The sequence below is a fragment of the Miniopterus natalensis genome, chromosome 7 (genome assembly GCF_054644295.1).
Source record: "Miniopterus natalensis isolate mMinNat1 chromosome 7, mMinNat1.hap1, whole genome shotgun sequence".
NCBI classification, from domain to species: domain Eukaryota; kingdom Metazoa; phylum Chordata; class Mammalia; order Chiroptera; family Miniopteridae; genus Miniopterus; species Miniopterus natalensis.
In genome coordinates, this window is record NC_142087.1 from 12,173,592 (window position 1) to 12,190,090 (window position 16,499).

The 16,499-nt window shown below is 52.6% G+C and overlaps 1 protein-coding gene across 1 annotated transcript; it reads left to right on the forward strand.

The window, feature by feature from the left end:
* The first annotated feature begins 9,371 nt into the window (after window positions 1-9,371).
* SACK1C (scaffolding CK1 anchoring protein C) lies at window positions 9,372-14,506 on the forward strand. The gene is made up of 4 exons (XM_016213135.2): window positions 9,372-9,902; window positions 11,934-12,101; window positions 12,304-12,428; window positions 12,928-14,506. The coding sequence occupies exons 1-4, from the start codon at window positions 9,390-9,392 to the stop codon at window positions 14,351-14,353; spliced, it is 2,232 nt and encodes a 743-aa protein (XP_016068621.1). The 5' UTR covers window positions 9,372-9,389; the 3' UTR covers window positions 14,354-14,506.
* Window positions 14,507-16,499: the final 1,993 nt, after the last annotated feature.

The window sequence follows — 16,499 nt, forward strand, 5'->3', positions numbered from 1 at the left end:
AACTTTACTGTGTGTACCTAACTGCTCCTGGAATGGATGGAAAAATTAATGGAACAGATTTTGGCTCACAACTCTACACATTAATTCATATATAAAAGTTATTTGAGCCTTAACCCATTTGCTGCCCATGGCAGCTCCGCAGTCACAGATCCCAGTTCAGCTACCGGGTTTGCTTTAGAATCACGGAGTCTCTGATGATTTGGAAGGAACTTTAAAGGTCCTTTAGTCCAGCCCTGGTCCAGAACTTGGCTCCCTTTCTCAACATCCCAGTTGGCCCATGTTCACACAGGCCCTGTATGAAGACCTCCAGCAGCAGATGGTCCCATCTCCGAGTCAGGTCCTGTCTTCATGAGTATCATCAAACACTGCATGCAGCTTGTATACAAAGCTGAGTTTCAAGGGGCCAAGTTGGCCTGTCATATCTGTCATGTCCCGAAGCCCTCACTTTCTGGCCGTCAGCATCTTTCACTGACTACACACCCTCCCCTTCAGGATGAATTCCAGGCTCCTTGGAGGCTGCAAGGCTCTTCTCACTTTGACCCTTGCTTGTTTTTGTGAGTCTCTAACCCATTTCTTCCCTGAAAACACTCATCCACTTGGGGTACTGGAAGAGACCATCCAGTGTATTTCTTCTACCTGGATCCTCTCCCTCCCTCTTCTGACTAAAGAAATCCCCCATGTCATCAAATACCCCCTTCTCCTGTCCACCCCAGGTGGTATCCTCCCATGAAGCTACCTTTTACATAGCCCCTCCATCCTGCACTGTGAGTTCCTTCAGAGTGGGCACTGTGTTAGGGTCAGTCCCTTGTTTTTCCAGTCCCAGCAGAGTGCCTGCCTCACAGCAGGCATCAGTGTAAGCTTTGACAAGTGAAAGAAGGAATGAATGACTAAGTCATCAGTCATCATCAGTACAAGCCCCCCAAAGCCCTTTTCTGGACCATTCTCTCAGTCTGACCTACAGTTCAGCTTATTTTAACAATTTAGTACAGAGAACTGGAATGTTCTTCGTATAGCTAAATGTTTTTCTATTGTACATTGTTATTACACAAAACAAGGGAAGGACATGATTTCTTGTCCTTAGGGTAATCAACCTCTAGGAATAGTTTTGTCATTTATTTGTACTCTGTATACTTTCAGACAGGATCACAGCAAATTAAGAGTTATAGTAAAACTGCAAAACAATGAAAACAAAGTTTAAAAGATAAGATGCAAGTATTGGGAGGGAATTGAAGGAAAATCATGTTAGAAAACCTCGGCTGCTGGTAACCAACTTTCATTCGACTCTTTGGGTAATTTGTGAAGTGTTCTTAATGCGTTATCTCACAGCAGTCCTATAAATAGGTATTGTCCTCATGGTTCTTATCCCCTTGACACAAATGAGGGGACTAAGGCTCAGAGAGGCCTGGAGGGTCATCCAGAGTAAGCAGGGGCCCAGAGCATCCTAGCCTGCATCTTCCAACCTCAGGGCCCTTGCTCTCTCCCCATCTCACACTGCCTCCTGCAGGTCAGCGAGGAAACCTGCAGTTGAGTGTAAAACTGCTCTGAGCTTCCTGGCAGCCAAAGGCAGAAACTGGAAAGCCTTAGGTTAGAAGTTCCCATGTCACAGGAAAGGAAGTATACTTACTTTTCAGAGGAAACAAATGTTCCCTTACTCTTTAGAGAAGAATGTATTTAGGGGGTTTTGAATGAAAAATACTGAACAGTGGAGTAAATGGTACCCCTAAGATTTAATTTTGTCTGAAACTCAAAAAAATAAATAAATAATTGCTGTTTCTTATATTAAGCGAAGGTTAAAGCCTGAGCCACAATTTAGCCAATATATTTTGCATTTCTGTCCAGTGCCAGACACTCCTTGGTATTTTCACTTGTTATCTCCTTTAATGCTCAGATGGTTCTGTGAGGTAAGTGTCATTAAGCTCATGCTGCCAGTGAGAGAAACTGAAGCCCAGGCAGGCCCCAGTTTACCCTGTGTGCAGACTCCCCAGGGGGTTCTGACACCCGTGTCCTGCGCTATAGTTAGAAAAGGAGTGCTAGGTGGAGGACGAGTCAGTTATGCTACAGTTAAAAAGTAAAAGGACTGCCCGGCTGGGCATGGCTCAGCGGTTGAGCGTCGACCTAGGATCCAGGCGATTGGGGTTCGATTCCCGGTCAGGGCACATGCCTGGGTTGCGGGCTCGATCCCTAGTCAGGGGTATGCAGGAGGCAGCTGATCAATGACAACTATCTCATCATTGATGTTTCTATCTCTCTCTTCCTCTCCCTTTCTCTGAAATCAATAAAGATATTTTTTTTAAAAAAAAAGGAAAAGGAAACCTAAGGCAGCACTCCAGCCACATGGGCTTCTGTGGGCACATGCGCATACTAGCAGGAAGATAGAACAAGGGGATTGGAATCAGAAATGCCTTGAAGGGAATTGGGGGACAAGGATGGGCAAGGTCTAGGTAAGTGGGAAGAAAATGACGTGAGGACTGCCCAGGGTGCAGGCATGTAACTCAGGTGAACCAGCTGAGTTGGTTGCTAAGGGAAGAAAAGGTTACAAAGATCCCAGCCGGGCCATGGATGGGGTGACCTGGGTTATGCTGCGCATGCTGTGTTCTTGGAAAGGACGGACCTGACAGCAGAGCGGAGCACGGGGTGGATGGCCTCAGTCACACTGGGATTCTAGGCGTCTAGGCTTGGCCTGGGGAGTGACTAGGGATTCAAAGAGAAGTTCAAACCCCAGAGGAGAAGTCACAGAGTCCTGGGAGCTGGGAGATGGCGATGTCTGGCAGATGAGGGGAGTGTGAAAAGAAGAATCCTCTTTTTGTTGTGGTGGCGTTTTTTTCTCCAACTGTTAATTACAGTGCCCTATGAGATAGGGCACCCTGCAACAGGGAAACAGGGCCACTGAGAAGGAACCACTTCCTGGTGCGAGGTGACCCTGTAGCAAAGCTGAAAGTTTCATGTCTTCTGAGCCCGACCCCATTGCTTTTGGTTTACCTTGTTGTGTCTGCAGGGAGAGCCAATCTGGTGGAAGACTTTATAGACAATAGAGATCCCCAGGGAGGGCAAGGGCTAGGGCAGAAGTGGACCTCGACATGACCAGGACAGGGGCCAAGGACTGCCTTGTCAGGTGTAGAAGGGACACTTGAAATCACGGAGCTGGATGAGCTCCCAGAGGTGACTTGCAGAGTGTAGACCAGGCACTGGGGGGAGGGGAGGAGCATGGGGGAAGCCTTCACAGGGGGTGGTAGGAAGAGCAGGACCTGGCATAGGACATAGAACCCCGAGCAGAGGCCAGGGGAGAGGAGAACTTCCAGAAAGGAGGCTCTTCGTGCTGTGTGCTTTAGGAGCAGGAGGTAGGGCCAGGGTTGGAAGTGGTGAGGCAGAAGGGTGTTAGACTATTTCAGGGACAGGATTTTGAGAGAATACAGATTAAAAGGGTTAAGGCAGCAGCTGTGGTGTCTTTGGAGGTGCCTAGCTGAGAAGAAATGGAGAAATATTGGACAGGAGTTTGGAGAGCAGGGAAAAAATGAAGGCCTTCTCAGCACAGGATAAATGCTGAAGGTGCGTAGGGGTGGGGAAAAGTCTAATTGAATGTAAACTACTTAGTGAAGGAAATTTCTCAAACGTTAGGTGGTATTATTATTATTATTATTATTATTATTATTATTATTTCCCTCTGGAAGTGGAAGCCAGGACTTGAGAACAAGGGCTGGGCTTTGGAGGGGAGGAGGAAACCTTTTCCTGAGACCAGAAATTGAACAGATGGGGGACAAGAGATTTCAGAGGTGAGGGCTGAGAGGGAAGGGGGGGCTCATGCTGGTCTAGATGCCCGGGAATCTAGAATTTACCCACTGTTTGGGTGAAGTCGGAAGGAAAGGAACCTGGCAGGCTTGTGGGCAGAGTACCGGGAGCAGCCCTCCTATGCTTGTTGCCCTGGTTCTGCCTACGTCTAACTGGCTTTCTCCCCACTGCACCCCACCATGCCTTGCCCACCCCCTCCACTGGGTTTGGCCAGATGTCAGGGCCCTGGCCATAATCCTCTACCCACATACCCCTGCCCAGGTATTAACCCATCGCACATTTTCTGGGGCTTCCCTTGAGCCATGCTGGTGAGCCTAGGACCCAGACCCTGCGCAGTCAAGGGCCTGTCCCTCTACTGAGGGAAGAAAAGGTCCTGGTGATCCTGACTAGGGAATTTCCAGGAAGGGAGTCTGTGATGTCAAAAGCGATGGAGTACAATGTGAGCGCCGTAAGGGACTTGGAGACCTTCCACACAGCCACTCGCTTTACAGAAGGAGCTGAGGCCCTGAGAGCTCACTTGAGGTTTCAGTCAGGAACCAGAACTCATGGGCCTGTGCTGGCTTGCTCCTTCCCTCTCTTTCTCCCTGTGGCCAGAAACAGCTCCTTCAGCTCCTAGTCACCATCTGGGAAAGAGCCTGCCACAGGGCTGTACCCTAGTTGGGAGAAGGGGGTGAGGACATGGTTCCTCTAAGGTTCCAGAATGGGTCATGAGCTCTACGCCCCAAGCATTTGGTTTATACCTCAGCTTAACCTGTGGCTTATAATTATTTATGAATCTGCCTTCCCCACTAAACTGAGTTCCTTCAGGGTGAAAACCAAGTCTTACTCATCTTTGGAACCACAGTGCTGGCCTAAAGTAGGCATTAAGTACAGGCAGGGTGGGCCCTGGCTGGGGAGCTCAGATGGTTAGAGCATTGTCCTGATGTGCCAAGGTTGTGGGTTTGACGTGCGATCAGGGCACACACAAGAAACAACTAGTGGGTGCAATGAGTCGATGCTCCTCTCTCAAATCAATACGAATAAATACATATGTATATACATGCAGGGTGGATTGGATGGACAGCAGGGCAGGGGAGGGAGCGGTGACTGGATCACCCACCATTGAATGAGAGAAATGGAGAGAGGTGGAGGGAAAGGTGTGAGGGAAAGGATGAGACCCCATTGTCACAGTGTCTACAGCCTAGACGCAGACACAGCCACCTTTCTGAAATAGAATGCCAACATTCTTGTTCCTTGTGCCTGAGTGCCCAAGAAAGGTGTGAATACTCGTCTGTGTGCAAAGTGGAGAGAGAGGACCTTGCCTCCTGAACTGGGATGAGAGGCCACATCTCTGGGATGAGAGGCCGGGAGCCATGTTCATCTTCAGGGCCAGCCTTTGGTCCAGGAGGGGCCAGAGACTGACCAGGAGGTGCCCCTGGTCACTGCTTCATTTGTCTTCAGGCCTTCACTGAGCCCCTGCCCTTTCACGGCCAGAAAGCTCTGGAATCAGCAGGTGCTGGGCTGATACTCCCCTCAGTCAGCCACGTGTCAGAGCAACCCCCTTATTCCTCACAACAGCCTGGAGAAGGAGGTGGTGTCAGTCCCATTTCACAGATTCAGCCACTGACTCAGAGGATTGTTCAACTCATTAAGTGCTAGAGCCAGTGTGACCTCCCGGAGGCCTCTGGTGCTCAGGGACAGTGAGCCACACCCATCTGGGGTGTTTCTGGGAGTCTGGTGCTTTGGGCTACTCTGCCCCTAGGGAGCTGCTTCCTGGGCTAACCTACAATACCACTCTGTGCTGTCATCTTTGGGAGGAGAGGTCGTACTTTTTTTTCCTTTTTTTTAATATATCTTTATTGATCTCAGAGAGAGGAAAGGAGAGGGAGAGAGAGAGATAGAAACATCAATGATGAGAGAGTCATTGATTGGCTGCAGCCCGCAACCCGGGCCTGTGCCCTGACCGGGAATCGAACCCCAATCGCCCAGATCCCAGGTGGATGCTCAACCGCTGAGCCATGCCCGGTAGGGCAGAGAGGTCTTACTTTAGCAAGGCCCTTTTCAGAGTGTGGCCCGGATGGCCTTTCTGACAGTCCCTTCGCTGCCCCGCCCGCACCTTCTTTCACTAGCCTACCCTTGCCCCTCTAGTCCTCCAGCCTGGAGCAGCCTGCGTGCCATTCTGAACATCGGGAAGTCTTTTCATCCTCACAACCAGCTCAAACCAGCCTCTGGGAATCCTTGCCACTTGGCCCTGTATCTCTAGATCCTAGGATTGCTTTGCCTTGATTCAACGGAGTTGGGCACACTGGCTCCCCTACTCACCCTGGCAGCTTCTCCCCAGGAATTTTATCTCCCTTACCTAGAGGTGCCACATTAAAGGTATGTGGCAGTGTTGGAATCAGAGTGGCCTGCACCTGGAGGGCTGCAGGCCAGCCTTAAGACAGTCACCTGTCCAGGCGCCACTTGGCTGGTTAGAGATAAGGCTAAATGTCCCCCAGGATGGCAGAAGGATGCCAAGCAGGCGCCTGACACACCTCCTGGACAGGAAAATATTTTTCTTCCTCTTAATAACAGTTATTAAGGGGCTTGTGCCCAACACACTGTAGCCAGGGTCTGGCTTAGCTATCTGTATGGTTCCCATCACCGTGGGCCCCCACCCCATGGCCAGGATCCATTTATCTACCCTCTTGTTGCCCTTCACCCACTCAGCCCATAGGGAGGGGCCTCCAGTCCTGCAGCCCTGGGGGATTTGATTTGATTTACATGCTTTTCGTTATCAAGATGTCGGGAATCCCTTTGACTGAGTCTTCCCATCCATGCCCTTCTCAGTTGAGCTCCCTTATACCATAGTTAGGGTCAAAGACCACCATTGCCCAGGCACTCATGCAACAAATTGATAGATCTGTGCCCAGACTTGCACACATGAGTACGTATACACAGATGCACACAGGTAAATATACACTGACATGCAGCTAGATCCTTAAAGACAGCCAAGCAGATGCACAAACATCACAGTACGTACATGTACCTACATGTACAGGTACAGTTCTGCATAGGATAAGTATATATGTTGAATTGAACCATACAAAATTGCCAATAGTCTGGGTTTTTTTACTTACACAAATGGAATATAATACAAACGTGGACATAGAGGGAAATATACAAAAATACAGAGCCAAGTCTGTACACCCATGTTCAGGCAGCTTTATTCACAATAGTAAAGGGTAGAAATAACCCGCATGTCTGTCGGTGGGTGACTGGATAAACAATGTGGCATATACACACAGAGGAATAGTATTTGGCCTTAAAAAGGAAGGACATTCTGACCCAGGCTACAATATGGATGAACCTTATTGAGGCTCATTATGCAGAATGAAATAAGCCAGCCACAAGAGGATAAATACTGTATGATTCCACTTACATGAAGTACTTAGAATGGCCAAATTCATAGAGTTAGAAAGTAGAATGGTGGCTATCAGGGTCTGGGGAGAGGGAGAAAGGGGGAGTTATTAATGGGCACAGAGTCTCAGTTTGGGAAAATTAAAAGAGCTCTGGAGACTCATGATGGTGATGCGAATATACTTAATGCCACTGAACTGTAAATGGTTAAGATGTAAACTTCGTTATATACATTTTACCACAATTAAAAATAATTTTTAAAAAGACAGAGCCAAAAATATGTACCATCAGGTAGCCGTATGCATGCTGAGGGATAAACACAAGAACTCAGTAACATAGAAATGTGGCTGCCTCCCATCCCAGGAGCACTTCTTCAGCCCAAATAAGGCCCTAATGGAGGCCCTGCCTCCTCGGCTACCCCCACAGCTCATTACCTTCCCACAGCCTGACCTCTCTTGCTCAACCTCCGGCCCCTCACACAGCCTCCCCACCTCCAGGGAAGGGTCTCCTTCAAGCTGCTGGTGCTCCAGTTTCTGCTCCTGCCCCTGAGATGGGATGCAGCGTTTGGGCATTTCAGCTCTTGGCCTCCCCCCCCCTCCATTCCCGCCCCCTTGTCCCTCCCCACCTTCTAGACTGCTTAAACACAAAACCCAACCCCATTTATCTTTGATCACAGGGCCCAGCTTGATGCAGGGGGTTGGGGGCCTACTCCCTAACCCCTGTGCACATGTTGGGCTATGTGTGAAACTGGACATAAAAGAGCCTGTGCTCTGGACATGACCACAGACCAGATAAACCAATTGCCATCAGTACTAACAGGGTCGTGAGGTTTCCTGGCCATCCTCATTGGAGCTTGTCCCTCCATAGAAAGTGGTCCCCCAAGCTGGCACAGCACCATTGTGATCCCTTCTGCCTGGCCTGCTCCCCAACTAGCTGCCATCTGAGCAAAGCCTCCCACCCATGATCCTGAAGACTCTGGGACTTTGGCCCATGTTAGGAGCAGAGATAAGAAACCTACCAGCCCTGTTTGTCTCCTGACTTTGCAGTGTGCTTCCCTCCCCTCCACCTCTCACATTGTCTGGAACAATCTTTCTCACTATTTAATACTCAGCTCCTGAGGCGGAGAGGAAGGCTGTGGTCTGGTTTCCCCCCAGGGGGTGGAGGGTGTTGGAAGTGCAGCCACCTGGAATAGCATTTCTCAGGGTGGGCCTCAGCCTGCTGCCCCAGATGCACCGTGTCTGTCACCTGTTAAAAAGACAGGCTCCAGAAGCCTCCTCAGACCTGGATCAGAATCCCAGGTGGGTGGAGCCTGGGGAATCTGCATTTTAACACATCTGGCTATTTTTGGGAACTGTAGAGACAGCCACTATTCTAGACCCTTGGAGACTGGGCCTGGAGCTGGGGTGAAGGTGGGACAGGTGGCTGTGAGTGCCACAGCTATGGAAGTGGAGAGTGGCAGGTCCAAACGGGAACAAAGAAAGGCCCAGATGGGGACAGACAAGTCACGTCCGTCCTTGGCAGTTCTGTGACACTCTCCTCAGCTCTTATTCGGGCTGTGTGCAGGTGTGCTGGGCTTGTAGTAGCCATCGTGGTGTGTTCAGAGTTATGGCCAGTCTCTGAACTAGTGTTTGGGTCTGTTTACATGTGATCAAAATGTGTGGTCTGCACATGTCAGCCTGTAGTCTGTCTGTATGTCTGTCTACTCTAAGTATGTCAGTCAACCTACATGCTTGTGTGTTCATTCACATCTTTCTCTTGGTGTCTTGAGTCATTCATCCACCCTGGGCTATGCGTGTGCGTGCGTGCGTGCGTGCGTGTGTGTGTGTGTGTGTGTGTGTGTCCCTGAGCAGGGACATGATACAACCTCCGGAGGGCTCTGGAAGGTCAGGGTTTAAAGGAGACTTGCTAGGAGCTGGTGTGGATGGGGCAGGCAGTGCTGGGGTGGGGGTGGGGGCAGGAGTATGTAAGGGCCTACCACTGACATTCTCCTGGGAGGGCAAGTCCCGACAGCAGGCCGACAGGTGAGGCTGACCCAACAGGTTCCAGAAGCCAGGGGCAATGGGGCGGAGCATAGTTCTCTGACTTAGGGCGGCAACGGGTTGGGGGCCCTGCCACACACGGGGCAGGCAGACAGGAGCTGGGTTTGCTGCTATCTTCCTGCTGCAGCCAGCTGGGGTACGGGCCATGGAGCCCACTGGAGGGTGACCGCAGCCTGGTGGGCAGGCATGCTTGGAGGCCTGGGGCCTGGGGGCCTGGGAGCCCAGGGCATGGCAGGACCCCTGCGGGGCAGGGTGGAGGAACTGAAGCGGCCCTGGTGGCGGGAGAGCTCACCCCTGGTGCTGCAGCACAGCGAGGCAGCTCGTCTGGCGGCTGACGCCCTCCTGGAGCGGGGTGAGGCCGCCTACCTGCGGGTCATCTCCGAGGAGCGGGAACTGCCCTTCTTGAGCGCCCTGGATGTGGACTACATGACCAGCCACGTGCGTGGGGGTCCTGAGCTTGGTGAGACCCAGGGACCGGAGGCCTCAGTGCCCGACCGCCTCAGCCTGCTCTCAGAAGTCACTTCGGGCACTTACTTTCCCATGGCCTCTGACATCGATCCCCCAGACCTGGACCTGGGCTGGCCTGAGATTCCACAGGCCACAGGCTTCAGCCCCACCCAGGCTGTGGTCCACTTTCAGCGGGAGAAGACCAAGAACATCAAAGACCTTCTGCGTTTCCTCTTCAGCCAGGCTCGCACGGTAAGGACCTCATCTCTTCAGATATGAATTTCACAGATGTGAAAACTGAGGCCTGGGAGGGAAGGGATGAGCCCAAGGACATGCCTCAGTTTAGGTGCAGCTCTGGGACTAGAACTCCTGCCCTCTATCAGACCACAAGCCCTTAGAGCATGAGCTGTATTTTATTTACCTTGGTAACCCCTTGGCCCTCGGGGACATTATGGATAAGAAGAGAATGGAATGGCCCTCAGGGACTCCACAAACACCCTGAAAATGCATGCAAAGTAGTGCATGTTCCAGAGAGGGATCCTTCCGGCATCTCTCTTGGGAGAGGGTGTATGGCCTTCATCAGATTCTCAAAAAGGTTAATGACCCCCAAACTAAGAACCCCAACCTTGGTGAAATCTGAGCCACCCTTTGACTTGCAGAGGAGGAAGCTGAGGTCAGGGACATGCTCAGGATTGTCCAGTCAGTTGGTGAAATAGAGCCCAGGGCTCAGGAAGGAGAGGAAAGTGTCCTGACTCAGATACAGCCCTGCCTCCTGGCGCCTGTCCCCATCCAACCCTTGCTCCTGTGCACTGTACCTCCAGCTGGGCCTGAGGCACAGGACCCCTGACTCAGGAGGCACGGGAATGAATCACTTGATCCCAGGCAGGATTTGAGTTAGCTTGACTTCAGTGCCCTTGTCTGGGAGAGCAGCCCGGAGGGCGCCTGTTGCTGATAGCAGAAGCCAGGATGCTGGGATCTTACCTGTACCTTCTGAGCCTCCCTGACAGGCCTGCCTTTGCCTGGAGCAGGGGTGGGCCAGGCCTAATTGGCACTGAGAGTGGGGTTATTAGTGAGGTGGCTGCTGTGGTCACCCCTTTCCCTTTGATCTTTCTTGCCTGTCCTTGTTCCCCCTACCCCTGGCCAGGCCTGTGCCATGTATTAGGGCATCCTCCAGCGCCTTACCTCCTTGCCCCCCATCCAGACCCTCCACCTCTGGGCCAGAAACCAGGCTTCTGCTCTGGGTTGTCACTGACTCTGGAGTGACTTCCCCTCCCTGCCTCCCAATGCCCAGTGTCCCTATTTGTTAAAGAGGCAGCAGGAAAGGAGCACGTACTGGGCTTCTGTTGTGCGTTGAGTATTTTCCCACTTAATTGCCCATAACTCTGAGATGTAGCTATCACTGCCTCCATTTAGCAGGTGAGGAAGCTGAGGATTCCAGAGGAGAAGCAATTGGCCCGAGGCCTTATCACTAGCAGGCAGCAGAGCACAGGTTTAGACCTAGTTCTGCGTGGCTGGAGCTGGAGTGCTTTGCTCGGCACCTCCTGCCTCTCAGCCTGGATTAGGAGGGGAGGTTCTCACAGCAGATGCATGAAATGGGAAGGGTAGGAAGGGACAGTGGGGGCTTGGTGGCTCCAGGGGTTTTTCAGGGTTTCTCTGACACAGCCCATTATGAGGGAGGCCACAGCCCCAGCCCCTCAACTGAGGAGAAAACCTGGTCCCACTTGGCATGGGTGGAAGTGAGGAAGTCCATGGGTATAAGATGTCATCCAGACCTCTATAGCTTCACAGGGAAACTGAGGCAGGTCTGACAAGGGACATTGAAGACCCAGTGCGTGGCTTGCAGCTGTGATCCTTGAGAAGGGAATCCCAGAGACACAGTCCCTGGGCCAGAGCTAGGGCTGGAGCTAGTGGGTAGTGTGAGGACCCAGACTGGGTTCTGCTTCTGACTCCTTCCCCCCTCTAGGCCTTAGTTTCCCCATATGTAGAGTGAAGTTTTAGACTGGTGCAGCTGATCCACAGGCATCTTTGAGAATCTGATGACAGATACACATTCTGCCCTCAGAAAAAAAATGCACACAAAAACATTCATACAACTTCTGGAGGTTTAAGACAGTGACACCTTCCTGTGTCTAAGTTAAGAACCACTGGGCTAGGTCATGGCTAAGAGCCTTTCAGTTCAGGTTTTCTTGCAGGGTCTGGCTTCCTGCTTTTCAATCCAGCGCTGTTTTCCTGGGACCCCAGGCCTTGTCCCTGGCAAGACTGAGCTTCCCTTCCCTCCCACAGGTGGTGGCTGTGGTGATGGATGTATTCACCGACATGGAGCTCCTATGTGACCTCATGGAGGCCTCTAGCCGGCGTGGCGTCCCCATCTACCTGCTCCTGGCTCAGGAGCACCTGAGCCACTTTCTGGAGATGTGCTACAAGATGGACCTCAATGGAGGGCACCTGCCAGTGAGCAAGGGACGGGGCAGTAATCAGGGTGGGGTGGGGAGTCAGGGAGGGCTGAAGAGTCAGTTGGGTGGTCAATGAGCACTGGGAGTGGGGGACAGGGTTTAGCTGTTTAAGCTTTTTAAGGTCAGAGACCCCATGGGATTTAGACGTGTCCTGAGTCCCATTCTCTCACCCCCCCAATCTTCATTCCTCCTTGGCTCAGAACATGCGTGTACGGAGCACATGTGGGGACACATACTGCAGCAAGGGAGGCCGCCGCTTCACGGGACAGGCCTTGGAGAAGTTTGTCATCATTGACTGTGAGCAGGTGGTTGCAGGCAGCTACAGGTGAGCAAGTGGACCTGAGGAGAGGGGCCTGGGGGTGGGCCGCTGGCTGGGATCTGGCAGCGTTGAACCTCTCTTCACTCATCCACCTCTTCCAACATGAGCTGAGCAGCTGCCCCGTGCTAGGCACTGTGCAGGGCTCAGGGGATAGTGTGGGGAGTGAGACATCCCAGGCTGGGCCCTGGCGGTGGTTGCTATGTAGAAGGATTACTTTAATGCCATTGGCATAGAAAATAAGTATTTTACCTTGGAACTGGTGGGACTTCAGGGAACCTTGCCCTTGGTCCATTTTACAGATGGGGAAGTTTGGGCCCTGAGATGGGAAACCACGTGCCCAAGTACACGGAGCTGGGCTAGGACTGGTACAGACTCTGGAGTCAGAGCTCTGCCCCTTGCTTGGGCCCTCGAGGTGGTGGAGTTGTCTTGGTATGTTCTGGTTGTGACTCTGGCCTAGGCCCAGGGTCCTAACTTTTGCCTCCTGACCCTGACGCTCTGCCCCCAGCTTCACCTGGCTTTGCAGCCAGGCACACACCAGCATGGTGCTGCAGCTGAGGGGCCGCATCGTGGAAGACTTTGACCGGGAGTTCCGCTGTCTGTATGCCGAGTCCCGGCCCGTGGAGGGCTTCTGTGGCGGCGAGGATCCCAGGGCACCATGCCCTCCTCCGGTGGCCCTGGCCTTTGGGCCCAGCGTCCCAAGCCCCATGTCCTCATCGCCTTCCAGTGCCAGCCTCAGCAGCATCAAGCACTCCCCACTCATGGGCCGTTCCTCCTACCTGGCTCTACCAGGGGGCGGTGGCTGCAGTGATAAGGGTATTGGGTCCTCATCCCCAGGCCCTGCTAGTCGCAAAGCCAGTGGCCAGCCCTCCCTACAACGCCAGCTGTCAGATCCTGACCATGGCTCCCAGTCAGGGCCCTACAGGGCCAACCTGGGCAAGATGGGGGCGTCCCCATGGTCCCAGTCCTCCCCTGCCCTCAATCACAATAGCACCAGCCCCTTGACCCTGGCAGTGGGGTCACCTCTGCTTACCTGCCCACGCTCCCTCCTCCCCTTCTCCCGGGGTGTCCCAGCCCTGTCTAGGCTCCCAGAGAATGGGCTCCCAGGAAGCCAGGAGCCTACCCCCCCACGAGGTCGCTGGATACCTGGCGCAGCCCTGGAGACAGTGGAGGAGAAGGTGTCTCTGAGCCAGAGCCATGGCCAGCTGGATCGCCTTGTCCCCTTTTCCAGGGCCCGAGAAGCAAGAGGCCCTGATTCTGGTGTTACTGCCAACTCAGACTCCCTTTGGCCTGGTGAGCAGGCCCGAAAGGACAGGAGGTTATCTCCAAACCAGAGATACAACCAGGCAGATCTCCTGCCCCGGGCCCAAGGTGCTGGGGGTGCCCCTGAGTCAGGTTCCCCCAGAATTGGCAATGGAAACCCAGAGGATAAGAGGCTGCCTCCAAACCACAGCCATGGCCAACTGGGTCTCCTGGTACAGTCCCCCAAGGCTGGGGGCTCCAGAGCGCCCCCTGAAGCCAACTCAGCCAGGGCTGGCAAGCAGGGTCCAGATGAGCGACGGCAGACCCTGGGCCACAGCCAGCTGGATCTCATCACAAAGTTTGGCCCATTCCGGGGCGAGGGGCCTGGGCCCAATAGTCTCCCGGGACCGAGCCATGCTTGCAAGCCTGGAATGGGCTCTGGGGATGAGAAGCGGCTGACTCTGGGCCACAGCAAGCTGGACCTCATCACCAAGTACCATCAGTTACAGGGTGCCAGGCAGGGACCTGAGCATGGCCTCCCTGGGGGCCCCACAGGTGGCCATCGCAATGGCAGTAGCAATGGCCCATTTGGGAATGAGAAACGGCTGACCCTGGGCCACAGCAAACTGGACCTCATCACTAAGTGCAACAAGTCCAAGTTCAAGCTTCTCCGAAGCCGCTTTGAGTCCTAGCCTTGCTCCCAGCAGGGACATGTCCCTCCTTCATCTGCTGAGACTCTAGATTTGCTCAGGTCCCAGACTCTGGGGTGGAAGCTAGGGCAGAGGCTGCATGGGGAGGAGAGGGTGTCTAAAAGCCAAGGTCAGATACTCTCTGGGCTCAGGATTCTTGCTTACACACACACACACACACACACACACACACACACACACACACACGGGGAAATAGAACCCACAGTTAATGTCATTTGTTACTGTGCTGGGCACTTCACACCAGTTATATCTCATCCTTCATCCTTACATCCTACAAGACGGAACCTCTGGTAGGTAATCCTAGGATCAGAGGTGTTATCTTCCCTATTTTATACATGTGGTAGCTGAGTTTGATGACTTGCTTGGAATCAGGTCTAAGTAAGTGGCAGAGTAGGGGCTCAAACCCGTGTCTCTTACTCCTAAGATTGTGTTTTTGCATAGACACAACCCACATTATCAACAATTCATATGTCCCCATGTACACAAAATGCACACATCACAGAGATACCCCAAATGCCTGCACAATATACATAACATACTAACAGGGTGCACACCCACAAGTGGCACACCCATAAACACAATAAATGTCATTTGGCTGAGTGAATGACTACACCAAATATATGCATTCAGAAACATTGTAGACCCCTCAGGACCCACAGACTGAAAATATGCACATAAACACACACACACAACAGGACATGTGCCAACTTTTCTTGTACCTAAGCTGTGTACCCAGCCCAGCTGGGCATGCTATAGGGCTGACAAATGAATCAGACACAGTCCCTGGATTAAATGCCTAAATCACTGGCCAGCAAGACAAGGTTGTATCTAATTAAAGGCAAACCAATGAAAGAGGTTGGTAGAGAATGAAGGGCAGAGAGTTATAGTGACAGTAGAGCGTGGAAGAACATTTTTTAGAGGAGGCACCCTTTGAGCCAGGCCTCAAAAGATGGGGAGGATTTGGATGGGTGGAGAGTGTTGGAGGAATTCCTGGCAGAGTGGACCAGGTGAAGAGATACTAGGGAGGGGACTGAGGAGGTGGGTGTGAGGTGACCTGGAGAGGATGAGGAAGATGTGCATACCCAGACTCTGACTTGCGCACGCGTGCGCACACACACACATGCACACATACACACACATTTTGCTGAGTGTTCCTAGAAGCACAAGCTCTGAGGCAAGTTTAGGGGCCTTTTCCTGAGCTCACCACCTGCCTGGGACAGTGTTACACATGGTACAAATCAATAAAAGCAGACATGTTATAACTGCCCCAACAGCAGCTTGGTGTATCCCCAGGAAGGCGGTGTTATGGAGCTGCGCCTTGGGGGCAGGGGAAGGGCACCATTTAGGGCAATTATGCAGGGCTCCCTGGAGGAGTGTGGGTGGCCACAGGAGGAGTGTGGGTGCCCTCACTGTGACATTCTGAGAGCTCTTGTGGCTTTTGTAGATCCTACAAAATGTGCACCAAATATGTCCCATTCAGAAGTGCTTGTCCCTTGGCTGGCACCATCTATCCCAGGGACAGAAAGTGGCTGCTGAGTGAGTGATCAAGCACATGCAAGGGGCACATAGTGGAAGCCAGTCAGCCACACTCCCTTGCCCACTCTGGTCCCTCCCTAAGGCCCTGCTTCATCCATCCTCCCCTCTCTATACCTTCTTCAGCCTGTTTCCTCTCCTTCTCTGGCTGCGCCTCCTTCTCCAGCCTCTGACCTGGTCTCACTTCTCACTTGGTCTCACCCTCATGGGTGACTTCATGCACCCCAGGCTTCAGCCCCAAATCTCGCTCTTCACTCTCCCCTGGGCTCCAGATCCGGCCTGGAGGTCTGTCTCACACCTCACATTCGACATGTCACCTCCCCCACACCTGCTCTTCCTCTTCAGGCTTTATTTCAGTAAATTCCTCCATCAACCCACCTGTGAGACACCCCTGGCTCCCCCTCTCCTATACCTCACAGCCTACCAGCCTCAAGTCTCCGTCGATTGTACCTCCTGAAAGTTCCTGAAGGAATGAATGAATGGATGGACGAAAGAATGAATGGATGGATGGGTGGGTGGATAGACGGACGGATGGATGAATGGACGGACGAATGAATGGATGGATGGGTGGATGAATGAATGAATGAATGAATGA